Consider the following 27370-nt stretch of genomic DNA (forward strand, 5'->3'; position numbering starts at 1 on the left):
CCCATTTTGAGCACTACCAATCCTGAAGCCTCACAATAAAGCAGCTGCCTCTTAGGTCTAAATAGCCTGGAAACTTCCACCAATCCTGAGCTTCTAAGCCCAAAACGTCTATGGACCTACTCAAGCCTCTGCTGTGCCTCTAAGGCAAACTGCATCTATCTGGCCATAAGCAAGAGATAATCTTTGCTTTCATGATTGCTGTGGGGTACAACAGAACCTTAAAATAAATGAACCAAAGGAAAACTTTGGAATTATTCCCAACCATCCAAATAAGCCACAGCTAAGTGATGGAAGACATTTCATCCTGAGATACATTTCCTTAGAATATTAGCTAACCAACGTTTTTTGAGTACCTATTTTGTGAAGGGTCATAGAGAAGAACTAGGAGATCTGGTCTCTCACTTCCAGAAGAGTGTCTCTTAGAATTCTTTATAGGCAAATAGCAGAAACAAACTCAAGGTAATTAAGGTTTAAAAAAAGTGTATTAGAATGCTCTTATGGGGCTTCCTTGGTGGTGCAGTGGTTAAGAATCCGCCTGCCAATGCAGGGGACACAGGTTCCAGCTCTAGTCTGGGAAGATCACACATGCTGCAGAGCAACTAAGACTGTGTGCCACAACTATTGAACCTGTGCTCTAGAGCCCACGAGCAACAACCACTGAGCCCACGTGCCACAACTACTGAAGCCCAAGCACCTAGAGCCCATGCTCTGCAACACGAGAAGCCATCTCACTGAGAAGCCCATGCACCGCAATGAAGAGTAGCCCCCGCTCCGCAACTAGAGAAAACCCATGCGCAGCAATGAAGACACAAGCAGACAAAAATAAAATAAATTTATATTTAAAAAAAAGACATGTTCCCCTAAAAAGAAAAAAAAGAAGAAGAAGAAGGCACTTGTGGTAGTTCATGGGATTGTTGATGAAAGCTAGTACCCAAAGTAGTTCCAGAAATCCAGGTGGTGGAAACCACGGCCAGTGTCATTGACATGGCTGTGAGACAAAATCAGCTGTGACCATCTTCCATCTTTGCATTGCCACTTGAGGACCAAATTTGAGAGAAGGAATTGGATTGGTCCAGCTTGTGTCACACCAACTTTTCAAGGGGCAGGCCATGGCACTTTGATTGACGGTGCCGCTGAGCTGTCTCCAGTGCAAAAGCAGGATGCCGTCCCCAGAAAGAGAAACGGGTGCTGAGCAGACAGAAACAGCTGGTGTCCACTCTAAAGAGAGCACGTAAGTGGGAGAGACGAGATGCACTGGAAGATGCAGTGCTGGGTTGTGGGTGATTCTCCCCTTTGCGTGCTTCGTGCTTGGCAGAGCAGCGCCCCTTAGAATCACTGTGGTCGGGCCGCCCTCAGTAGACTGTGTGCTGTTTCAGGGTCAGTTCTGTTTCTGATTCATCTAGCTGTGCTTCCCTCTTTACCCTGAGATACACACACACACACACACACACACACACACACACACACACCCACACCCACCCACCCACCCTCCAGCTCAGTGTCTGGCGTGGCCATTCAGGACGTGTTTGGTGGAAGAAAGAAGGAAAAGGAAGAGAGAGAAAAAGAACCAGGCAGTGCTTCGGGTGGTTCTGAGAAAGGAAAGGTCGTGTGACCTGGAGAGTGGCTGATGACACCTTCCCAGAGGAAGCAGGATGGTGGCCTCGTCATGGAATGTGGAGTCTCTCCTCCCGCTGAGGTAGCCAGTTGCTGGACACAAGACTTTTCTCTGACACTCTTTGAAGTGATGAAGTACGTAGGAGATGTGGCTGACTTCTTGCTTTGGGAGAGATTTTAGGGGAGAAAAAACTCTTCAGAAAAAAGGAATTGTGCTGAAAATATGAATGAAGCCATGTCTATACAATATGTACTGAACCCAAAAGAAGAGAATGATTGTTCTAGGCTGTGTGATTGGAACACAGACGTTTTAGGGCCTTCACACTGAGCCTTCCACCAAGAGAAGATAAGAATCACTCAGTAGCTAAAAGCAAGCTCTGTGCTCACTTCTGAAAGTCAGAGAAGGGCATCCAAAGCCCGTCTGAAGCTCAGCATCTTTCTTACGAGGCTTTCATGAGATGTTTCATGCAGGTGTGATTCTTATTCACTTTAAAGAGCCCTTGAGGGGCTTTGGGTACGTGGATCCCCAAATTAAACTTTCTGTTTCAATCTAAATCCAATGCCTTCCTTAATACCTTCTGTGGCCTACAGAGGTGATATGACAGCCCCACCATCACAAAGGTACCAGGGAAGCCAGGAGAAGAACTCAGGTCTTCTGTTTCCATTTTTGTCCTGTTCACTACAACAATGTCTACAAGCAGTTTTGGTGGCCTACCTAGAAAATATTGCATCTCTTTTAGATTCTTCTCATTTTTTTCATTTCTGCTGTTTAAGTGATCACACTTACAGGTACTCTATCAAAAGAAAACAGAAAAACGTAAGCCCTTGAAACAACCCCAATGCCAACAGAGTTGCAGGAGAGACGTTCAAGGCCCTCAGTCCTGGCCCAATTCAGAGAAAGCAGAAATATCCCCAGCTGCTTGAAGAGAAACATGACAGCGCAAGCAGTGACCATGGGCTTCAGCAGCTGCGTGTGGTGTTGAATCCAGTCCTACGTACAAAGGCTGTTTGGTTTCTTTTTAGCCACCATACCCTTCCACTGAAACTCAAAATGCACACGCGAAAACAGGAGAACCAGTCTGGTCAAATACGCGGAAGGGTGAGGGAGCTGGGGGAGGAAACACATCCCCCCACACACATCCTGCCCTGAACTCCCTGGGAGCCTCCGAGGCATCTCTGTGGGACAGTATGAAACCACCACGCAGGGAGCACACCTGCCCAACTGACTTACTGAATGTGCCTTTCTCTTCAGACGTTCGGTCTCATGGAGTGCTTTCTATAGAGAGCTGGGAACACATCATTTCCAACATGATTAGGAATTCCATTAGATTTAATACAAGGAATACTATCTGAAAAGCCGAAAGAGAACACATCCAGTCTCTTCAAAGTTCATCTCCCCTCCCACCCCGGCTATCTGTATCTGTGTCTGGGTCTGTCTGTCTGTCTCTCTCTCTTTCTCTCTCACACACACAGAGTTTACATTTTTGTCTATAATGCAGAACTATTAAATTCTCTCTTAGTGAGATTTCCTTTTAGAGCTACTACCTTGGGATACCAAAGATAGGTTATAAATAGGCTTCCTACTAACCAGGGACAAAGGCCCCCCTTTGAGGAGTGTTGAGCCAAAGCAGCAGTTTCCGTGTTTAAGGATCGAGGCTAAAAGGATGATGGATGTGGCTGGAGTCTGTCCCACCAGCTCTGAAGGGAAGGAAGCAGTCTCAGGGTGTTTCTGTGCCAGAGACTTCAGCGTTGCTGCCCATTGTTCTCCAAGTATGGTCCTGGGACTGCCTGTGCTGGGTATTGTTTAAAATGCAGAGGGACTTCCCTGGCAGTTCAGTGGTTAAGACTTCGAGCTCCCAACACAAGGGTCACGGGTTTGATCCCTGGTCGGGGAACTAAGAACCCACATGCCATAGGGTGCTGCCTAAAATAATTAAAAATAAATGAATAAAATGCAGATCCCAAGGACCATCCAGAAGCCTCTGATGCACAGAAGACTCTGAGATGGAGCTCAGGAATCTGTATGCTTCACAAGCAGCCCAGGAGATACAGACGCAGGTGGTCCAGAGATCGCCTTTGGAGAAACACTGCCTCAGAGGTCATTGTCCCTTTTCAACTGAAGTCTCCCATTCCTTTCAGACCACACCCTTTCAGAGTTTATGTTCTCCAAGGATCTGAGCATCAGAGTAGCTAAAAAGATGATTATGTGCAAGTGGCGTGACCATGTCTCTCAGCTGAGTTCCTTGAAATTCCAGTGTATGCCCTGTGAACACGGCCGCAGACCCAGACATGAGGATTAAGGGGAGATGGGTTCCCAGCACCCTGAGTCAAGATGTTGCTGGGTAAACTCATTCTAAACCCCACAGGCCAGGGTAAGGAGCAAATACACTGGTGACCATTGTTAGGACCTGCGACCAAACGAGTGCTAAGGATGAAGGTGCCAGTTCCATGGAGCCCCACCCTGAGCTCCCCACCTTGGGTGTGGAAGGGGAGGAGTGAGGAAGCCAGCTCATCATCCCCACCAGGTTAGAAGCCTCACCTCTGTCATCTTTTTGTTTGAAGATATTTTTCTTCCATGCCCCGATGATTTCTTATTAAAATCAGTTTTTGATTGGTCTTCAGCCAGAGTATGTCTGAGATACTTGTCCCTTTTAACATCATTCTATGGTTCCTCTAATAAAGCTAATAATTGTATTTATATGACCTCTCAGAGTTTACAAGGTGGTCAGCAAGCTGGTCCTCACAACCTTTCTGTGCTATAGTGAGGACAAGTCTTACCCCCATTTTGCACTGGAGGAAAGTGAGGCTGAGGCTTGTTAAATGACTTGCCCAAGGTCAGTGGCTCCTAGGCAGCCAGTGTGATGCCAGACACTTAGATGGGACTGTGCTCAAAGAGGTTTATGCAGATACCATGTCCTAGAACTCACTCACCTTCCATCAGTTAGAGCCAATGTGGTCCCTAAATCATATCCTGTTTCTGATTCCCTGGAGATAATATAACGCCCCAAATTCTGACTGTTCCAGCTTTCAAAAAAATCTAAATCTGAATGAGATAAGATATTGTCTAATAGTATAAAAAAAACCTCATAATACAACAGTTGTCACCCAGTAAACAATGTTACCTATGAAAGTGAATTGTAAGACATATAAGGAGGTGAATGATTGATAACTGAAGGAATGTTCTTTCTTCCCACTCAGCTTCACAGTTGACCTAAAGGGCATTTATATTTATATTCTGTTTGTAAATGACAACAGTCAACCTGAATTACCTTAAGTTTTAGAAGAGGAAGAATTATATTGGTTAATTAAATTACTAATTAAATAGTTTTCTAGCATGGCTAGGTCCAGAGCTGAAACAAGGTCATCAAGACTCAGTCTCTCTGTCTATACCATCTCTTGACCGTTCTTTCCTCTAAGCTGACTTTACCCTCAGGCAAGCTCTCTCCGTGCAGCAGACTCTGGAAGGTCAAGGCTGAAAACAGTTTAGCAGCTCCCAAATCCTTGCTATTCCCTCCCACTTCAAGCTCTCTAAACAATCTGAGGTTCCCTCCAATCTTGCAATAATTAGAAATATTCAAAAATAAGTCATGTCTTTTCTCCTCCTTTTTTTCCTAAAGTAAGTTGCCAAATTCCAGATTTAAAATGGTACTAATGAACCAATTTGAGTTTTTTTTGAGCCTGAAGTTTGTCTGGAACAACTTCAACAGTATTACCAGAAGGGGGCAGCAGCGTACAGCGCTCCAAGAAGCAAGGACCAGAAATAGATAAAGGAAAAGTCAAAACGCCCCAAGCATGTAGTAATAGTAAATGCCTGAATCTTGAAATAACACCCTTCTGTTGTGATATTTCTCTGATCTCAAGTAAGTGTCTGCAACCCTCTATTTGGCTAACCATCACATTAACGAATATAGCATCTCTATGTTACCAGAGAGGTAAAAAATCATTGCAGTACTGTTCCAGCAATATCTGTGTTCACTGTCATACCAGGGGTCTTGGGAGATCAGTTGTCCGTGGGATCAGTAATGGACTGGCGTAACATGTGTAAATTTGGGTTGGAGGAAACCTCCTCATTGGATTGTGCAGACTCATTTTTCTGGAACCAGGCAGATTCAATTAGTGAATGCCCATTACGTGGTGTATCTTGCTCATGGCAAGAGGAATATAACCAAGATGTGTGACTCCTAGGCATGCCTTCAAAGGATTTATAATCTAGTAGGCAAATACACCTGCTCAGCTACTTTGTATTAGAATGTTAGTGCCAAATGCAAGGAAACTGCTTACGTAAATGCATATATTGAGAATTTGCTAGGTGAGTGTCCCACACAATGTGAAAAGCCCTTCACTGCTCAGTTAATCCTTCAGCCACAATAAGACACGGGTAAAATACAAATGAGGACTCTGAGTTATATATATGACAGCTTATGAGAGCTGGGATGGAGCCCTGGGCCTCTGTGACCCCCACCCAAAGCTTGCACTCTTAATTCTCCTTTTTAGAAGAGGGTGTTATGGGTGGTTCTGCTTATTACAAAGCATAATACCTGTCCACTTATAAACATACTCTTAGTGGCTTTATGTTTCCCTTGGAGCCCATCAAGACCTTGCAATATAAGGAACAGATTCTGCAAACTATATGCGTGATTAAGAAACCCAAGTCGGGCAGAAAGTTTTCATCAGGAACCGACAGAGGGCAGCAATAGATAAACCAACCAGTAAAACATTCTCCCGTGGACTCCCTTTATCTCACCGCTGGGACCTTCAGGCTGAGGACTGTGGGAGATGTATGCAGGGTTTGAGAGCGCCAATTTCTTACCATTAAAAAAAAGAAAAGACAAATTTGACCCATGGAAAAGGAGATAAAAAATGTCCCCTGCCAGGATCAAAGTTCACTTAGTAAATGTCTGTTTTAATAAAGGGAACTAAGAGATGAGAGATGTGGCACTCTTTCGCCAAGACATTTGACATCCACGGATGGTAACTATGCCCCTGAGCTTTTAGCCCGAAGCCTGAAGGGTGCTCGCTCTCCCAGGGGCTCCTTGCAGACAACCCAGATGTAAAAATACTAGGTATCCACGCTGGCTCTAGATGCAGCGTGGCGACAGGGTCCTGAAGGCCGGCCTGCAGCTACGGAGCTGGTGCCCAGACTGACATGGGTGGATGCCCGTGTGGGTCGTGAGGGCTACACCAGTGACAACAGCCACGCCATCGGGGGCTGAGGATGGCTTTCCCGTGACTGGCACCTAGAGATCAAGCTCTCATTGCTTGTGACAGCATGTCACTCCTGAGCGTGTCTGAGATGAAGGGAAGACTTTTCAAAGCGACCGAAAGCACTCCTTCAGTGGGAAGGGGGAGGGAGGGATGAGATGTGCAGCTCAGCGCTGAGAACTGGCCTGCAAAAAGTAAAATACCAAAAGAAAGGGGGGCATAAATAAGTAGAAGTCTAGTCCCTAACTTCTGGCTGAAAGGCCTGTTGTCGAGACTGAAAGCTTGCAGTCTCAGCCAGAGTTAGGGCCATAGTCATATTAGGTAGGAACTATAAAATTGCTGCTGTGCAACTAGTTTTGACCTACCCAAATGTCAATTTCATGTAGCTGAGCCCAATTAAAATAGCAGCAGTAATGATAATAGCTAACTTTTATCAAGCCTTTCCTAAGCATCAGGAAAAAATTCCAGATGCATCCCACATGTGAATTCATTCAGTCCGCACAATGAGCCAGTGAGAAGGTAGGTACTAGGATTATATCCATCTACAGATGAGGTAACAGGACCAGAGAATTCTCTTAATGTGCTCCAAGTCACACAGACAGGAGGTGGAAAAAACTCAATTTGAACCCAGATCCTGAGTGCAGGGCCTTGGGGGAAAGGACAAGCGTGAACAGGGAAGGTTTTTTCAAGGAAAATGGGCTCTCGGGAACCAACCTCACAATCTGTGCTTTTCCTTTTCAGGTGAGTCAGTACACATTTGCCATGTGCAGTTACCGGGAGAAGAAAGCGGAGCCTCAGGAACTTCTCCAACTGGATGGCTATACTGTGGACTACACGGACCCTCAGCCAGGTACCCCCAACCGCCAGGCCGCGAACCCGCAAAACTCTCCCCTTTTCCAAATGAACGGTCAACTAGCATTTGCCGGACACTTCCTCCATGTTGGATGCTAAGCCAAGTTACTAGGGTGTCGTAGCTGACCACGGCAGCCACAGTCCCCGATCTTAAGGAGCTTCCATCCTGGCTGAGTGAATGCCATTCCAATCAAGGGCTTTGTTGTGACTCACGGGATCCTCATAAAACCAAATGAAAACAATGCATTTTTCTTTTACGATGCTGTGCCTACATCAAATTTTCACTCCACCCTAAAATGTTCAAAGGAAATTCCTGAAAAATAAGTCCTACATGTACAGCAAGGACTCTGTGTGTATGTGTGTGTGTGTGTCTTGTTCACCAGTGATGTGTGAGCTAGGCAGGTATTGCATCTCCATATCCAAGTTAACCTGCCCTGGACATCCACATTTGCTAACTACAATTCAAAGGTAGCTGATGGTACTTGAAAAGAAAGTCCTCCCTAAATTTTTTTTTTCCTAAAAAGACACAAATCCACAGCATAGACATCCAAGCTCCTCAGCCTTATGTAACTAAGAGAACCACACAAATGGTAGTATTTCTCATAAGTTCTACATTGCATAAGTTCCACATCCTGCCCCCTCACACCTCTCCCCCCACCCATTTTATCTGTTTCCCCAGAAAAAAAATGAATAGAAATCCGCCTCAAGGAACCTTCAAAATGGGGGTGGGGGGTGCGAAATCATTTCAGCATATTAATGAGCAACAGGCACCAACAGCCCTCTCCCAGAGAAGTTTATTTTTATGCCAAATCTGCACAAGGCAAGCATTTCCAACCATACTGCATTATTTGGCCCAAAACCTTTTTTTCTACTCCCATATTGCTCTTCCACATGCAACAAAATACACATAAAGGAAAAACAGAGTCTGAGAGAAGATGGGGTGTTAACCTGGAAAGGTGTGGCTGGGAAAACCTTTGGTCCAGCCCACTTAGGAAAATTAGCAGCGGGATTCGGAATCCCAAGCCCGCCCCCTTGGACTTCCGCAGATACTTAGCATCCTGCCACAGCGTGAGGATACAGAGCTGACCACAGAAGACATAAGTTAAAGGCTCTACCTGGAAATCCCTCTAATTAATAGAACCTATGAGTTTGAACCAATTTCATGCAACAGCTCATGAAGCCCCTCTGTTAAGAAACCAGCCCTCGTGGTATCCTGTGATGGTCTGTGTTCTTCTGAAACCACTGAGTTCCCCTCAGAGAATAGAGTCCCTCTTTTCTAAGACCTACATTTTCAAGTGGAGCTCAGGGACCAATATGAGAAGGAAAAACAATTCCATCTTTGACACTGCCTTCCTTTAAGCCAGTTTACTATTCCTTTCCTCTACATGATGGCATTTGGATTTTACCGCAGTCTATCAAGTACATGGGACCAGGGTTATCATCTTATTTTGTAAAGGAAGAAAAACAGCTGGGACTTGGGGTCTAACCCATCTCAACCTTTGGCACCTGCGGTAAAACACAGCTCTGTGTACAGCTATAGCAAAGCTAGAGTTGTTATTTTATCATACAAAAGCAGAATTCTCTTCCTACAGCAGGGAGGGCAGGAGCGGGGAGAAAGCTGTTCTAGCTACATGCGAAAGGAGTAACTGTGCATGTGTATTATAAAAGCTGCTTTTTTTCGCATTGATCCCATGGGATATAATATATAAATTCCTTTACCAAGGATGTAAATGGAAAGTAAAGTGATTATGTTCTTGAGAATAATAAGCAGAGTCTTCTCTGCCTTTCCATGTGCCAAGTCCTAGTTATTTTCGAAGCAACGTTTGATTGAAAATGGAGATTCACATACTCCCAATTGTCACGAGAAAAGTCTAACCCAGAATTTCTTAAAGAGTGCATGTGAAAAAATAGTAGTTCCTGGACCCCAAACCTAACCAAGAACCAGAAAGGGTAGGGCAGAATTCTCCTACTTAAATAAGCGCTAGGGGATTTTCATGTACAGTAAGGTTTGCCAGCTGGGGATCGGGGTGAGGCACAGTTAGCCAGTGTCCTCAGAGATCTGAGGACTCTCTCCTGCCTTCCCGCTCCCTGAAAGGTGAGTGTGCACCTGGAGCAGGACTTCTGGGACCATCTGTCCCCCCTCCTCTTGGTTTTATCCTGGTTGTCAATGGAACCAGCTGGTGGAGATGTTGATGGGGCGGGTAGCTTGTAGCACGGACATCCTTGCCTTTGTACTAGTCTGAGATCCAGCGGTCACCCAAACACAATGACTTGCTCTAAATCAACTCTACCTGTTTAGGGTCCTTGAAAGACTGGTTTGGGGAACTGGTAAATAACTGTAAGTAAGTTTTACATTCAGCCTCCTCATTTTAACCAAAAGATGAAAACACTACGGTATACCTCTCCCTGTGTATGGTTCAGAGAGTAGGCAACAGTCTCTCAATTCCTATTACATTGAGTAATTAAGTCTTCAGATAAAAGGATATTCATTCAGAATAATTCAGTGGCACAATTTAAACAACTAAATTAAATCTCTGACAACTCAACTTTACCATCATAAATAGACTACATCCATGTGTGTTGTTGGAACGGCAAGCCCTAGCTGGGGAGCTGGCCAACATTCCTTGCCTGGTCTGCCTCTATCCGTTCCCAGACGTGTCCTCTTGTTCTTGACAGGTCAGTACCTGTGGAGTATTCCACAGAGAGCCCAGACACTGTCACACTTTGCATTTTGCAAATTCCATCCCGGGAATTGCTGCCTTGCCTAAGACTGCTGCTGGGAGCACGTGTTGATGTTCACATTGCCTTCTCCTTCCTTGGTTTTCTCTCGGCTGGTTTCTCTGCTCTCTCCTCACTCTCATTGGTGTGTCCTTGGTCTCCCAGGCTTTCTGAAAAAGCTCTGCTGCTCTCCGCTGCTGTCACTGTCTTTTGCTTTTGCAGCTTTACATGTTTCTCTTTGGTCCCGCTCACTCCACAATTCGGCTTCACTCTGTTGTTCATAGCTCATCCTCTGAGAGCGGTCACTGTGTGACAGATGTGCTGTGCAGGCTCTGCAGCAGTCATCAGCTCTGGAGTCAGACAGCCCGGCTTAGAAGCCCAGCTCTGATGATTACAGCTCCACGTTGTGTTCATGGGATAGTTATCTCCTTCTCCGTGACTCAGTTTCCTCATTTATGCAGCGGGAATAATAGTACGTACTTCCCAGGGCTGTTGGGAGGATTAAATACAAATCTGAACACTTAGCATCTTTCCATCTCGACCTCTCTGCTTCCTGAGGCAGACCCGTGAACTGACTGTCTGACTGTGGCTCCAGGAGCACAGTGTCCCTGTTCCTAACTGTGGGCTCTGGCAGACGGGAGGTGGTGGGGCAAGGAAAAGGACCCATCCAGTGATGTCTAGCCTGCAGTTCACCTGCGTTATCATAGTAGCTTATCCCGAAGGTTATCGTGAGACTAGACTACAGGCGCTCTACTGACCCGCTCTTCCTTTAGCTCCTTGATCCCCACTTTTCGGGAATTAAAGCATCCCTCAAAGCTCTCCTTCCTCTCTCCCCCTGCAGAATTTCCCTTCTTGTGGTTCTATCCATTCGTTGCACCAGGTTTTCCCAGCTTGCTAACTGTACATCATCCTATCCAAATCACACAGTTTAAAACTCTGTAAGAAATGAACTGAAATATTCCTTCATAATCATAACCACCAAAAAGCTTTTATTAAAAATGCTGCCCCACTAGACCCTTCATATAAAGAAGGCACTATTTTTTGTTCTAGACTCCCTGGCAGTTCTAAGTGCAAAACTACCAACACACACTCACTCTTGTGGAATGGACATTAGAATTAATATTGTCAGCACAGTGGAGAAGTCTCAACGTCACCAGAAATCTTTTCCAGTGCAAATGTCAAACAGGTTAGAGACTGGGCCTTGTTGGAAGTTTAGGGATGCTAATCACCCCACTTACTCCTCTCTCATCTTTAAACTGATAATTGATAGCGGTGGGAAGGGGAGGAATGATGCGGAACCTGGTGCAGATATGAAGCTTTATTTATGGACAGAGAGGCCCAATGACCCCCAAATACAGGCTTTTGGAGTATGTTGCCAGACACAAGGTCACTCTCTCTAAATGTTAACCTATGGGACAGAATGGGTCTGTAGAGCATTGATTCATCCAGCTTGTATTTGTTGTGCACCTGCTGTATGCCATGCCCTGTTCTAGGTACCAGGGAAGCATCAGTGAACAAAAGAGACGAAAACTCCTTGTCTTTAGGAAGTAAAGTAAATTGTATAGGAGGAGATAAGAGCTATGGATAAAAATAACGCAAGAGAAGTGAGTAAAGAGAGGTAGAGATCACAGAAGCCCTGAACAAGCATGTGACATCTGAGCAAAGATACAAAGGAGGTGAGGTTGTGATGCATGCAGATACGTGGAGGAAGAGTTCCAGACAGAGGCAATAGCACGTGCAAAGGTCCTGAGGTGAGAATTTACCTGGAATGTTCAAGGAGCAGCAAGAGGCCAGCATGGGCACTATGACCTGGGTGCATACAGGTGCACACGGGAGAGTAGTAGGAGAGGAGAGTAGAAGAAGTTGAGGGTCAATGCATGTGGGGCTTTGCAGGCCTTATCAGAACCTAGACTCTTCCTCTGAGTGAAATGCAGAGCTGTGGTAGGTTTTGAGCAGAGTTGTGGCATGACCTGACTCTTGTGCTGCACCGATTATTCTGGCTCCCCTCTGGAGAATCAAGTATAGAGAGTGAAGATGGAGGCAGACAGATCAGATAGATAGGGGAGGCTATTAGAATAATCCAGGTGAGAGATGAACGTGGCTGAATTCGGGGTGGCAGCACTGGAGAAGGAAGAAGGGGTCAAATTCTGTTCTAACATCCTGAATGTAGAGCCTTCAGACTTTCATTGGAATGGGCAGTGAGAGAAAATCAGGGGTCAAAAACAACCTGAGGCTGTGGACTTGAGCACCCAGAAGGATGAGCTCAGCTTTACTGAGATGGAGATGAGGTTTGGGAGAAAGACCAGGAGTTTAGTGTTGGATGTGATAAGTTTGGGGTTTCTTTCAAATAGCCACGTGGAGAAGTCAAGAAAACCACTGGATGTTCAGGTCTGCTGTTCAGGGGAGAGGTCCAGGGTAGAGCTAGAGACCATGAGCATATGCATGGTATTTGAGTGGATGGCATCACTGGTGATTGGGTGTGGACAAAGAGGAGAAGAGGTCCAAGGACAGACGAGCAGGGTGCTCCCACAGTTAAAGGTCAGGAGGAGGAGGCAGAGGAGGAGGAACCAGAAAGCAAGGCTGAGAAGCAGCAGCCAGGGAAGGAGGAGGCAAATCAGATGACCTGGAGCCAAGTGAAGAAAGCCTTTCAGAGAGAATGGAGTGATGGACGGAATAAAGTGAGGCCTTTAAACTGATCATTGGGCTCAGCGTCCAGCAAGTCATTGGTGCCCTTGACAAGTTTCAGTGGGGCAGCAGCCTGATCAGGAGGGCTTTAAGGCAGCCCACTAAGAGGAGAGAGACCCTTGCTACTTGAAGTGTGGTCCTCCAACCGGCACCATGAGCATCATCTGGGAGCTTATTAGAAATGCAGGATCTCAGGTTCTGGCCCCACTTACGCTGAATCAGAAGCTGCATCTTAGCAAGTTGCACAGAGGATTCACATGCACACCAGAACTGAGAAGCCCTGGTAGAGATCCCCCTTACATTGTAAAGAGAAGGAACGGTAGGGCAGTAGCTGAAGGGAGAGGTGGGGTCAAGGGATGTGTTTGTTGTCGTTGTTCAGTTTGTTTGTTTTTAAAGATGTGGAAAATAACTATGTTTTTAGACGGATGTTTACCCAGCCGTTAGGCAGCTCCATTGGCAACTCTGTCTCCAACCACATGAAGAAGGAGGGAGACAAGCGCCAGGCTCCAAGAGCCAGGCTCAGAATGCCCCTTGAACATCCTGACCCTACTTTGTGGCCGAGTGGGTATCAGATTTCCCACCCTATAGTCAGATAAATTGCTCCTCCCTTCTCCAGCCCAAGAAAAAGCACAGAAACTTCCTCTCTCAGAACTTAGTCCTGCCAAGAACGCTGCAGCTCAACGTATTAGTTTTCCTTCCCTTTTAACCCAGGTTTGGAGGGTGGCCGAGCCTTCTTCAATGCTGTCAAAGAAGGAGACACCGTGATATTTGCGAGTGGTGATGAGCAGGACCGCATCCTCTGGGTCCAAGCCATGTACCGGGCCACTGGGCAGTCACACAAGCCTGTGCCCCCAACCCAGGTCCAGAAGCTCAACGCCAAGGGAGGAAGCGTGCCTCAGCTGGACGCCCCCATCTCCCAATTTTGTAAGTAAATATGCCATTTGTTAAAAATAGCTCTGTAAAGCCAGTCTTCCAAAGTTGAGTTAGAAAATCTAGTTGCTTTAATATTAAGGATTCACAAAATCATGTTTGCTAAAAAGAAAAAATAGTGATTTCAGAGGGGGAAAGGTGGGGCAAAAATGTTAGATGAAAGTAATTTTAAAGTGCAATACTTGACATTTCCCCCCAAGGACGAAACAAAGAAAAATATATTTTAGATGGGTTTTTATCTCTTTGTTTCGGTGAGAGTTTAGAATTCATAGCCAAACATGTATTTGTTTGAGTCCTTCAAAGACGGTAGATTATATTGTCCTCGCCTCATTTCTTCCTATTAAAAGTAATTGTAAAATAGGGCTTGATTTGAAATAAATTTAAATCTGCAACTTAGAACCATTTAAAAATAAATGATGACATTATCACATGCAGTGGGAAATAAAAAAAAGAAGAAACAACCACGGTACCTAAAATCCCGTTCTGAGCTAAAATACGAGAACCCAAAAATGAAACTTCCTCCTTAAACAGCCCCAGTTCATATTCCAGTCTCTTCCCCTCTTACCTCCGCATCTGCTTTAATTTCTTGCCCCTTTGCCATGCCTTCTTGTTACCTAGGATGGTTTTTATCTTGCAACACTTCAGACACACAGGGTCAGATGAAAGACAGCATACACTTTTGGAGATGCTTATTGAAACAAAAAAAAATGTAAGCACTGGAAACATAAAGCACCAAATAAAATCATGTATTTTTTATCAAACATTAACCCCAAATAGAGATGTTTGCCTTACCATGAATAACAGGTCAACTAGAGATCGCTCAGGTACAAGTCCTTTTTAGCAATAATCATGGTGAGTCCTGACTTTAGCATGGAAGCCATTCATGCAGTGTAGTTCACTGAGCAGCCATCTAGATCAGCAATCCCCAGCTTCTTTGCCACCAGGGACCGATTTCGTGGAAGACAGTTATTCCACGGACCGGGGCAGGTGGGTTGGTGCAGGTGGTAATGCGAGCGGTGGGGAGCGGTGGGGAGCCGCAGATGAAGATTCGCTCGCTCGCCCGCTGCTCACCTCCTGCTGTGCGGCCCGGTTGCTAACAGGTCCACGGCCCAGGGCTTGGGGACCCCTGGTCTGGGTGATGAGACATATTGATGAGGAAGACAGGTGAGATCTCTGCTCTCAGGATGCCTGCATCCCAGTGGGGAAATCTAGGCAGTAAACAATTTAAAAAATAAGATAGATTCAGACCCAGGAAATACCGTAGAGAATGTCATGCAGTGGTGACTGAGTGGGGAGAGGGACTATAAGTCAGATGATCTGAACTTAAGCCAAGATGATAGGGAGTCGGCCCCACAAATATCTGTGGAAAGAGAATTACAGCAAAAGGGAAAGCAAGTGTGAAGGTCCCTCATGGGAAACTTGACCGTGCCCACAGTGCTTTCACACAGTCGCTCCTCTGTTGCTCTTAAAATATGGATCAAATAGTTTTGTAGCTACAGCAGCTAAATAGAGACGATTCTCTTTTCAGTGAATTCCACTGCCATACCTGTTTCTATCTAACAAGACTATGTTCTTAAACCTTGTAACAGCTTTGCTGATGGGGAGAAGCTCTTTTTGGATGTCAAAAACTACCCATCGGGTGCCCCCAGGGATTCCTGTCCAGGATGGCTTTTTAAAGGAAGATGCAGTCCCTGTGGGACTTTATAAATAATCACACAATCGTGTGGGTTTCCACACAGAAAACCCTGAAAGAATAAGGAAGAAGTTGAGGAGGGACTCGGGGAGGAGGGACAGCCTTTCTGACCGTGACCACCACCAAGTGCCCTACTCTCTTTTTTTCCTCTAACATTTGTGGCATTTAACTTTATTTGAGAGCAAAAAAGAAAGAAAGCAGCATCTGTTTGTAAATGATTTAGTCATTGGTTGAAATAAAGCATCCCCAGTATTTATTTAATTAAAAACATTCCTCTGTAATGGAATCCTTTTATTCACCTTGCCCGACAGGCTCCTTTTAAATAAATTTTGAAACAACACATCCTATTATATTCCTCCGAGATGGAATTTTCTGTGTATCGGAAAAAATACATAATTATAACCACCATCCAAATCAACTTCATAAAACACGTATCACAGGTAATATTTGGAAAATCCTGGTTTTATTTCCAAATAATTTCCATTTCTTCTGAAGTCATTTCACCTTACATTCAGCATCTCTGTTCTGTCATCTGCCCGGATTAAGATATTACTACTGGTTCATGATGAGACCCCCTTTTTTCTCTCTAGTGTAGGAAGGAGGGTAGACATGCAGGGGTAAAATTAAATAGAGACCAGGCACTGCTTTTAAAAAGGAGCTTACTCATGGAAGCTGTTGCAGAGGCGATGGATGTCTCTGCATGGAAATATACAACAGCTCTCGATTTAGATCTCCCTCCATGGGTAGGATTCCTTTAGCTGTGAAATTAGAATCTAGTCATTAGGCATCAGCCAGAAGATTCGGTGGAGTACATGCAAGCTTGCTGTGAGTCAGTATCCTGGTAGACAGAGGGAACCTTTGTTAAATGAAGTATCCAAAGCAAAACTCTTAAGGGCTCAAATTTGGGGGTGGGGTGAGTAATATCATCCCTAGAGAGCGTGTGAGGTAGGCTGAGAGATGAGTGAGAAGGTCAGATAATTCCTGCCTCTAGGATTTACCAGTACCTGGTGGTAGAGCCTCTTCCGACCTGTTGTCTCCTTAATCACTGCCCAGGAACACGGGTTCTTTAGAGAGTATGAGGCCTACCACACCTACCAGGTTCTATAAGAAGCTTCTACCACCAGGTTCTATCCCCTTCAGCCATGCAGATCGTGCCCTGCAGGAGGCACTTTTCCCATAGACTAAAATGTGAACGGCATCTCTTGAGTTGTGCAGTGCCCACCCTGCACAACTGTACACCATGACCCTGCAATCAATGACAATCTTTATGTGGAGCTTCAACCCACTAGCATTATTAAACCCAATAATCCCATAGTACTTTACTACCCCTGAAACAGAGCCTCAGCTGCTCCAGACTCTATCCATTGCTAGTTTAGGCACTTAATAAAAACTGCAGCCAGAGTACCAGGAAGTGAGGCTCTCCTCCCATACCTTAGAAATCAGCCTCAGAATCCAGTCAGGATTTAACCACCCCACGCTTCTGCACCTGATTGATTGCAGTTAGGGAGATTTAAAACCCATGAGAAAGATCCACACAGGAGCCAAGAATTTTACAGTCTGTGGTGTCAATGAGTAGTTGTGCAGAACAACCAAAAAAATGGCTGGGGGGTGGGGGGGTGTATCATAATTTTTAGTGGAGTCTGCCAGAGAATGGTGGTTACCCAGCAGTTACCTCAAAGCTGCATTTCAACTGTTGAATTCAAACCCTAACTATTAAACAGATCAGGCTTTATATTAACTCAGTCAAACTTACAGTGTTTATTCATGCTTAGAGTAACTCATCTAGTTTTGCCAAAAGTTGCCTTGTTTTAGCAATGGAAGTCCTGTGTCCTGGAAACCCTTTAGTCCTGGGCAAACTGGGACAGGTTGGTCACCTGGTACTGCAAAGCAAGATTATAGAAAAATGAAAAACATTTACACCATAGTAATAAATACCAAACTTTGATCCTTCACTGACATTTGGTTCTCAATCTGTACCTCGATTTATTTTAATTGTCACATCACAGACATTAAGTCAATCACAGACTCTCGAACAAAAGGAGTAAAAACAATCAAGTATTGCATTTTAAAAAGATTTCCTTGATTCCAGAAGGTAAGGGTCATTGTGAAATACTGAATTCTGTACACAACTCTTATCAAATCCCTGTTTTTGAATATTTGCTCAAAGTATTTGCTGTCCTTGCAAGTGAAAGATTTCTAAGAACAACTTTTCGAAGCGTTAACTTTGTGATCACTTTGTTAGTATTTACATGGCAAAGGGAGGCCACAGCGAAGGGGGAGAGGTTTTTTGGATAGAGAGAAATAAACACTCCAGTCTTGTCATGTCGCTGTCTGCTCAAGGGAAACTTGAGAATGGAGCATTTTACGGTTTGGGATACGTGAGCGTAATTGTGAGCTTATTTGGGTCTCTCTAAATTCAGTTGAACAGACTTCTGGGTGCAGATTTTATTTTTTGTGATTTCAAAAGCCCAACTTCAAAATGAAAAGACATGTCTAAGAAAGAGTGGAGTGGAGTATTTGTGTGGAATTGGAAAAACTGAAGAAAAAAAATAGATCCTGCTATTCATTAGTTTGTATATGACTCTACAATGACTATGGGAGGGTTCCACCAAACGTTTAAACCTTTTTGTTCTTTTGTGGTTTTTCTGATGTGTGTTGTTGTTGATTTAATTTTTCTCTCCTTTTTTTTTTTTTTTTTTTTTTTGGTTAAAACTTGAAAAAATTAAGTCAGTAACTAGCTATACAACATTTTAAAACAGATACTTATAATTTTCCAGTTTTTTAAGACCAGTGTTGCTTACCTTGGAAATGACCCCCAAATCTGTAGTTGAGTGTTGCCACAGTTTATTATAGCAAGTGGCCTCTCATTGAAACACCTGATCCCTGTCCAATCTGTGTTAGAGGAACAGTAAAAAAAATCAGTACCTCCATTCTGAAGAGTGGGGGTGGGGGGAGGGGGTATTGTAACCTTTGCTGTTTGGTCAATGATTATGTGATATATCACTTGCAGTGAGTCTTTTTCTCAACTAATAACTGTTGATCACATCATAGATCCCTAAAGTGGGATGTTTTTGAGAACTGTTCAGATTTGGTACCACCTGAACAGTCTTCAACAATTAGGGGGGATCTTGGTTACTGTTGGTTTGGGGGGGTTGACTTTGGTTTTTTGTTTTGTTTCGTTTCATTTAAGTTTTCTTGTTCAATCTTTGCTCAAACCCAAGAACTTTAGCTGCTAGGTTAGAACTCCTGTCTGCTTTCCTGAGCCTTGTTGCTAGTCTTTATGTTATTCTGGTTTGTTCCTTCTTACCCTGCTAACTTCTAGCTGGACTGAAGGGTAAGTGTTCCCCTATAGCTAGCACAGCTCAGATAATCAGACTAGATTATCTGACACCTGCAATGTGCTTCCTCCCTCTCCTCTGAAATCTTCCTCATGTCTAGACTTTGTAGTAACACTTTTCATGTTATTTTCCTGACCTTAGGTTTGAAATGTAAGCTTCCATACTGGAACTAGGATGCATGCGATGTGTGCATAATTGCCTCCTCTCCTTGGCTTTCATATTGGCATCAAATGATCCTCTGAGTAAAGCCAACCATTAACATCTCCTAATTTTTTTTTGTTCCAAGACTATTAATGAACATCACAACGAAATGGCAAATACTGCCTTTGTTTCGTGGAATTCACAAGCTACCTGACTGCTTAATGCCTGAAAACAGATCATTTTGCACTCTGATGATGTGTCGTTGTTGTTGTTGATTTTCCTTTCCCATTCCAAAGGTTAGAATGGTCAGCGAACCAATGGTGTGGTAACCATGACGATTAGAAAGGTGGGGTAGGAAACCCAAAGATGTTAACTGAGCAAGACTGCAAGAAATTGCAGAACACAGTTTATAAAGTAAATGCATTATCTGAACAGGAAAGAATTCGTTCTACCTGGCTTGAGGGTGTGCTCTAAGACCCACTAGAGGGTTAATTTTGAAAAGAGATATAATACATGCAACTGCCGCACACAAAATCAGGAAATTAAGGACACAATTGAGTTCATGTAGCTTATTCACAGAAGCTTCAGATTCACAAGCTCACAATGTGAGGGAGGGTTTTGACCTCTGGTCTCAAACACCTCTCTGCTGCTCTCCCAAGACCAATGACAGCAATAACTTTTTTGGCATCATTTGTATTTATATGCATTTTTCTAAAAATACATCTGTAAGAGAAAAACAGCAACTTTAAAACTTAGAAACATCCTTCTCTTCCCTGTTTGAGTTATGAATAAAAGAGCGTACACAGTTCCTTTATTCACAGAGGAAAAAAGCTGTCCACCAAACATGTGTTGAGGGAAAACTCGACATTAGAGGGAGCTAGAAAAATTGGTCAAGAGAGCAGGCAAATATGTACCTGAGTTTTCTGAATGCTGCCTTAGAAGCTGTAGGTCACATCATTTCTCCTGACCATTTAATGATAGTCCTTTCTTCTTTTCGTTTCTTTCTTTAATTTGCTTTCTTTCCCCCCTTTCTTTCTTTTTTCTTTTCTTTTGCATAAATGTACCCTTGGCTAGCAGACAGATTTTTTTCTTACCACTTCAAACAGATACTTAATTTAACTTTCCTTTCCTTTCCATGTCTGATGAGGCATTTTTAAAAGCTTACCATAGAATGTGAACTTAGTGGGAATTTAGGATTTTGCTATACTTTTTTTTTAAAGACTTAAAAGAAAGGATGGATGAATAGATGACTGAATGAATTTTGTTCTAGTGAATTCATGTGTATTTGCACAATGCATTGCTCTCCTGGTAGACTTCCAGATAGTTGTTTGCCTTAATTCCTTGCTGTGGTTTTGTCTCGGGAGATTTTTGCTGTATCTTCTTGTATTGTCAACTTGCAGTTGCTACATTGCAGGAATGAAATCAGAGAATGATTCAATATTAATTTGCATGACCCCAAACCACACTGTAAATCGCTTACCTTCTCACTGTAAAGTAAGTGACTTTTTAAAAGAGTAGACTCTCACAATTAGGTCCAAAATTTTCCAAATACCATAATAGGATCTCAATAGATCATTTTAAGTGAAGGGTCACTTCTTTGTTAACTACTTCAGACACATTGAACATATTATTCACTAATCGACTAAGTATTTTCATGACCTATAGTGATATATAGGAAGATACATTATTAATTAGTCAACTATAGAAAATTTGTGTTTGCTTGTGTTGCAGGGACATAAAAATATTATCAAGTACTGTGTAAGTTAATTGAAAATGTAATAACTACAGCAGGGAAAATTACAAATCATTTGTTTTGAGATCATTGACAAAAAATTCTGATATGATTTTTACTCGAAGCATTTGCCTTATGAAGAGTTATAAAGGTGAACATTGAAATAAACATCCCATGTTTATCCCCTTGGGTGTATCGCCGGAGATTTCTGCAAAATGCGGTGTGCCCCTTGGTAGCTTCAGAAGAAGCCATCCTCTCTTGGCTATACATGTTAGCTTGCTTGAGTCAAAGGGACCATGAAAAAATTAAGTTGTTTCTCAAGGGCAGCAGGCAGGGGAGGACCAGTCTTTTGCTTGCTGTGCGGAGCTCAAGCAGGGCACAACATCCCCTGGTTACTCGATCATGCCAGGAAAAACTCTTCTAGAAAAATCCATGAACAGCCAGCTGCCATCAATCATTGTCATTTCTTTATTTCATGTCTTCTGATGAGGTTGACTACTGTCATTGTTCGTTACTGTCCAAACCATACATTCACTCTTGTACTGTCAAGCAGATATGACAAGCACGCAGATATCCATATAAGAAAGATACAAAGTCACCTTTTAATGTGCACTCTGTGTTCACAATGACTTTGTAGTTACATTAGCTATTCTCTCGCCTCTAGCATCCATCAGGAGTAGCAACAGCCAGAACTGTGCTCTAAATTTCAGTGATAAAACAGCTACCTCTAGTTTATTATAAAAGGGATTCATTAGAGGAAGGAGCCGCTCTCGGACAATTTATTAACAACACAAGCGTAGTTATTTTCAACAGCAGAATTTTTCCCCCAGCCTATAAAAAGTTCTAAAATGTAATATTACAAAATAAAAAGAGAGAGTTGACCTTTGTATTCATTCCCTGAGCTGCTGGGGTAATAGAAAAATCTCAATAAAATGAAAATTGGCGAGCTATATTATTCCCCCACCTCAAGAAAATTCCATTTGGTAAACCTTATTGCACACTTATCTAAAATTTTTTGTATCGCAAAGATCACATAAATATGCTTGCTATTAAGAGGAGATCATGAAAAAATATGATACGTGCTTTCCCATTGTGAGGGAGAAAAAGCAAATCAAGCATGAAATGAACCCAAACATCATGATCAGTTAAAGAACAAAATAAACGATAGGATGGTCGATTAGGAACATCACTTGAAATTTAAGTAGATTAAATGAGAGTATGAAAACCACATAATGGTATCACTTTAAGAACCATTATCTTCCCAACATTCCTTAAATGGCAAACTAAAATAATTTCCGAGCAAACTTGGGGTAAAGATTTTCATTAGTTTCCACTTGAAAGCATACCTGCCTTCCCTAAGTCTGTGTGTCCATCAGCCTGCTTCTGTGTCATGGATAACCACTGATATAGTTCTTTTAAGTTTATAAGTGTAGTTCAGGTACCAATATCAGCTTTATTCACCTAAGTTTAATCTGAAGTCAGTCTCCTATGCCCATGCTATAAAGGACTTCAAAAACTTTCTGTGATGAAAGCCCAGAAGTGAAACAAGGAGCATTGTTTGGAAGATGTGTTGAATTATGCCCTAGCTCCAGAGCCTATGAAATTACATAGCCCATTTTCAGTATATCTGAAGCCCTTGCAAACCAAGAAGGACTTAGCAACTATTCAGCCAGATCTGAAAAAGGTAAAGATTGAAGTCAATTCTTAAAATGCAGTCAATTCTTGACTTCTTAAATAATGAAAAAAATACACATATTCATGAAAAAGAACATTGGAATGTGTCTCCCAAAGCAAGAGGTAATCCAAACATCATTAGAGTTTTAAGCTTCTGTTTTACCCTAATTCTAATTTTGCTGTTTTGCTTAGCCTACTATTTAAATTCATTTGCACTCCCTTGACACATGCCAAACATTGGCAAAGGAATTGATCCCAAGGTGTCCTGAATCCAGGAACTGACTTTCTCATCTTTTTGCTCTGGGCTATTTTCCACTTGCTAATGTCAACATTGGAGTTTTCTTTTTCTCTCATCAACCAATTCCAATTGTTTGTACAGGGTGAAATGCGATTGCAAGGAGCATTTAGTTTTTAATGTTCAGCACTGTAGAAGAACAGACTGGGACAGTGCAAGGATGACTCGATGGTGTTGCTTGAGAAGCACCCACAAGTTCTTTGAAACAGAATTTGGAACAGCTGGACCACTGCACTGTTTTATTTTAAAATAGACAACATATGTAATGCATATGGTCCTAGACATGTATGGAGACACAGGCAGACAATCTGAATGGTATCCAAAGACACCTGCACCTAGAATTCTGTTTCCTTTTATAAGATTTTTTTTCCCCCTAAGAGCACATGTTCCCACTTTGGGATTTGCAAGATGCCATCTGAATCCCCATGTGTGTGACTCCTTAATAAAGTCGATGGGAAGTTTCCTGGGATGGTGTCAGAGTAAGTCAGTTAATAAACACCTCTTAAGGACCTGGCTCCTCTGGGAGCTGGCAGGGGAAATAACAGATCAGAAACTTACCCTCAAGGAACATATTGCCTACCAGGGGATTTAAGTGTGTGTTCTGACCACAGGAAAATTGGAACATCACTCGGCAAACACAGAGAAAGAGAATAAGAATTAATTATACAGGGGCAGAGGAGAAGCGTAAAGCAGAGAGCTTGGGAAGGACTCCCAGCTTCCTAGAAACACTATGGTTTAAGAAGCAACCTGTAACTAACATTAGCAATCAAAGTAGAGACAGCCTTGGCTCACTAAGAATATTAAACAAACTGGCTTTGGGAGCGCTAAGAAGCCTGCCCGATCACTCATGGCTGAGGTTTATTGAGCATTTAGTATCTGCTAGGTGTCTAGGTGCTTTACAGGTTCTGCTTATCAGATCCTGTCAGCAGCCCCCTCTGAGGGTAGACTCAAACACGATTCTCAACTTACAAATGAGGAAAATGAGACTAAGAAACACTAATCAACTTCCTCATATCGCATCCCCTATAACAGCAGCGCTAGCCTCAGATTCAGTCTTTGTGACCCTCTAAGCCCACCCACTTAACCACCTGCTGTCCTAGCTCAGATAAACTACTCCCATTGGATTTAGTGTATCAACATTTCCTAAAATCAAGAAAGAGAAAATACTTGTTGAGAGAGTACATTTATTTATTTCAGTGAGATACATTCATTATTTTAACGTATGTTTCAAGTGCCCACTGTATACCAGGTACTGTTTTAGGTGCTGGGAACACAGCAGAGAACAAAAATTTCAAAACCCCTGCTTGGATGGAGCTTCAAAATCACATCATGGACACCTTAAAATAGCATTCCGGGCCTACCACGCCTCTTTTCTTTTTTTTTTTTTAGCTGAATATAATAAGTTCAATGAAACTCTCAGAAATTTCATGGGAGCCAGCCACCCTGTTAATCACTCTTGAGTTGTTGGAACCATTAAGATAATGAACCTAATTCTGAGTAAATGATGGTTTTGTGTAGGCAAAATCCAGGGGCTGCTCGTTTTACTTGCTGGAAATTCCCACTGCATTAAGCTGCATCCCACGTGCATGAAAGGTGTGAAGGGCCCTGAAGGATGATTAAATGACAGTGACGGCAGAAAAGGAACTAAAAGTTCGGGTCATTGGACACACGAGGAAAGTGAAGCTCAGACAGATGTACACGTCAGACAGTATCCCACACCTATTTAAAAACGGAGCTCACAGGAGCATTGAGGCCTCCTAAATCAGTCCCAGGCTCAGTCACCATGTAAACTGACAGAGGAGAGAAGAAAGAAGGGAAAAAGGAATTTTTATGTCGATAGGGTTACTTTCAGAAAAGGAAAGCAGGCGGATTTTAAGCATATTTTAAAGCCTGCTTTAAAATGTAAGTAAAAATGAAATTGTTCTTTGATGAAGTCTAAGCCAAGAATTAGCGTGGTGAAGCTGTCTTGTGATGATGGATGGGGGAGGCAGGAGGTGGGGGAGGGCTCTGTATCCAGGTCTCCACGGAGGAGCCAAGTTCTCTTTTCAGATCCGTTTCCTGAGTGGGCAGCCATGCAAAATAGTTCATCGCAAAGTTTTCAAGAGGTTCAGCAAATAGAATAAGAGACTTGAAACGTGGGCCGTATTTTTAACAGCTACAAAAGAGCCCTCTTCTCTCCAGCTAAATGACCGTTTGCACCATCATAATTGAAGAACAATAAGACAGCAGAGCCAAACTGGGCAACTAAAGGGCCCGACCCATTTGTCAGCTTGCCACCTCTTCTGGGAAACCTGAGAGCAAGAAGCTGGTGCTAGGCAAAGTGCCTCGTCTATCGACTAGAATCGGGAGGCACGGAATGAGTGAGGCTTTTTATGAGGATGAAATAGAACGATCAGTGTGTGTACCCCACTGTTAGTGTCTCCTGGGACTGACAGGATGGGGGCAATTGGGCAGGACTGTCCTAAGGGATGGAGCAGTACCACGTGGTTTACAAGAGGGCCATCCTGCAGGGGGGACACCTAAAGTTGAAGCAGGTTTAAGACACTTGCCTTGAGCAAGAGAGACACACACACCCTTACACTCACACGCACCCTTACACACACACACACACACACACACACACACACACACACGCACACACTAGAAGCAGCTAGCTTTTTTCCCAGTACCAACTTCCTGGCCACCTCTCTTTCTAGCCATCTGAGTCAAAGGAGAATTATAGCTTGGAGACTAAATTACCAAACAAAAGACTCCTCCTAGATAAAGCACTTAACCTCAAATTGAAAGCACTTTCCTGAAGACAAATCTGAGGCAATTAACCCAGCAAAGAGGATTCTTTCAGATTCTCCAATATAATTCCTGCTCATGTGATATCCCTTCCAAAATCGTGTGTTTCATCCTTTTAATAGAGCGATTTGGCTATTAAAACACACATTCTTTGACTTGCCTTCTGGAAACCATTGCTTCTGTATGTCTTGGGCATAAACAACACATCCTATTCAAACATTGACCACTTACTGCTTCTATGAAAGATGACCGAAGATTTAAAACCCAACAAGAAGAGGGCATACATCTGACACACCACATGTTTAGGTTGGAATGATCCACAAAATTAATAATGAGGAAAAATCATCTTAATCTCACACTGCAACTATAACCCCCATTTTCAGCCATCCACCAAGAAGGGAGGGAAAAAAACTGCCTGAGATGAAGGCCACGTTTGAAAATGTTATTCAAACACCCTCTCAAGTCAGAAATCCATTTTCCCTGTGTCCTGACAGCATTGCTGGTCCCTGGCAGGTGCCTGTATTCCAGTAGAATGTTACACGCAAGGGGATGAATAAACTCTTGCTTGATTTAAGATTCTTTTTCTTCACAGCATTTCAGGAGAGTAAGTAAATATGAGACGGAGTGAGCTGATTCCTTTCTTGTCTAGGACCTTTATTCCCTTGTCTTTGGGATTTGCTTGGTCTCACTCGAGTCGAATTCTCTGAGTTATTTTGCCGATTGAATATAGACTATTTTAGTTACACATATTGAGATTAATTAGTTAGCCCTTAGGAGGTTTTGCCTACAGCCTTCACCATGTAAGGAAAAGTGTGAATACATCGAGGCTATCACTTCACAATAAATGGTAGATCATAGCTCTTGCTGAGTATATTTGTTTGTCTTTCATAAGCTTTGCTAACTGAGTAAGCACACTCTAAGGCAACGTCCTTGGCTATGACAAACCAAATTCCCGTTGAACTTATTCTCCAGGTTTCAATGAAAATCTTCTGTATGATTTTGTTTTAATTTTGGAGGATGGGGACGCAAACCTTTTGTGCAACCAAATTGGCCACGGGGATTTGGAAGGGGAGGATACAAATATTGTTACTTTGCTGAAAATCAGCATAACCCTTTTTTCCAGACAATCCCAATAATTGTAGAGAAATTGCTCTAGACATAACCACTGGAATGGCAGAATCTATTAAAAACCTAAAAGCTAAATAGGCTTTTACAAGCAAAGATCCGATCTGCTTTCAGTGTTTGGTGAAAAACAGGCGAAGTTACGGTCGTGTGCTTAGTTTTTCAAGAACAACATAAATGCACTGGAGTTGTGATCATTTGATAAACATGTTGATGCCAATATATTTGTGCCGAAATGCAATAAACTCACCAGTAAGTGATGCAAGTTGACAATGGGAGGTAAAAAGAGTATCTCGGGGATGTTGGTGGGAGGCAACAGGGAAACAGCTAGTGTTCGTAATGCCTAGTGAATTCCTGTGTATTTGAAATGTCAAAGAAAATGTGATGTGTTTCTCTAAATTGTGTCTCTCTCTACATGTATAAATGAACAGACGCAGATAGAGCTCAAAAACATGGCATGGATGAATTTATCTCTTCCAACCCCTGTAACTTTGACCACGCTTCCCTCTTTGAGATGGTGCAACGTCTTACTTTGGATCACAGACTTAATGATTCCTATTCTTGCCTGGCAAGTATATTCTTTGGTC

General features: G+C 43.1%; 1 protein-coding gene across 17 annotated transcripts in view; it reads left to right on the forward strand.

Moving 5' to 3' along the window:
* Positions 1-27370, forward strand: part of CADPS (calcium dependent secretion activator) — a 451700-nt gene that overhangs the window by 284994 nt on the left and 139336 nt on the right. For 8 of the 17 annotated variants that reach the window (XM_057706180.1, XM_057706186.1, XM_057706185.1 and 5 more), the window contains exons 11-15: positions 7558-7666; positions 13783-13959; positions 14879-14891; positions 16588-16607; positions 27215-27351. In XM_057706180.1, coding sequence (XP_057562163.1) covers positions 7558-7666; positions 13783-13959; positions 14879-14891; positions 16588-16607; positions 27215-27351 — 456 coding nt within the window. Of the gene's footprint in view, positions 1-7557; positions 7667-13782; positions 13996-14878; positions 14892-16587; positions 16608-27214; positions 27352-27370 lie in introns of all 17 variants that reach the window. The other 9 variants (XM_057706171.1, XM_057706172.1, XM_057706169.1 and 6 more) reach the window with 2 other exon arrangements.

This window comes from Hippopotamus amphibius, chromosome 13 (genome assembly GCF_030028045.1).
Source record: "Hippopotamus amphibius kiboko isolate mHipAmp2 chromosome 13, mHipAmp2.hap2, whole genome shotgun sequence".
NCBI classification, from domain to species: domain Eukaryota; kingdom Metazoa; phylum Chordata; class Mammalia; order Artiodactyla; family Hippopotamidae; genus Hippopotamus; species Hippopotamus amphibius.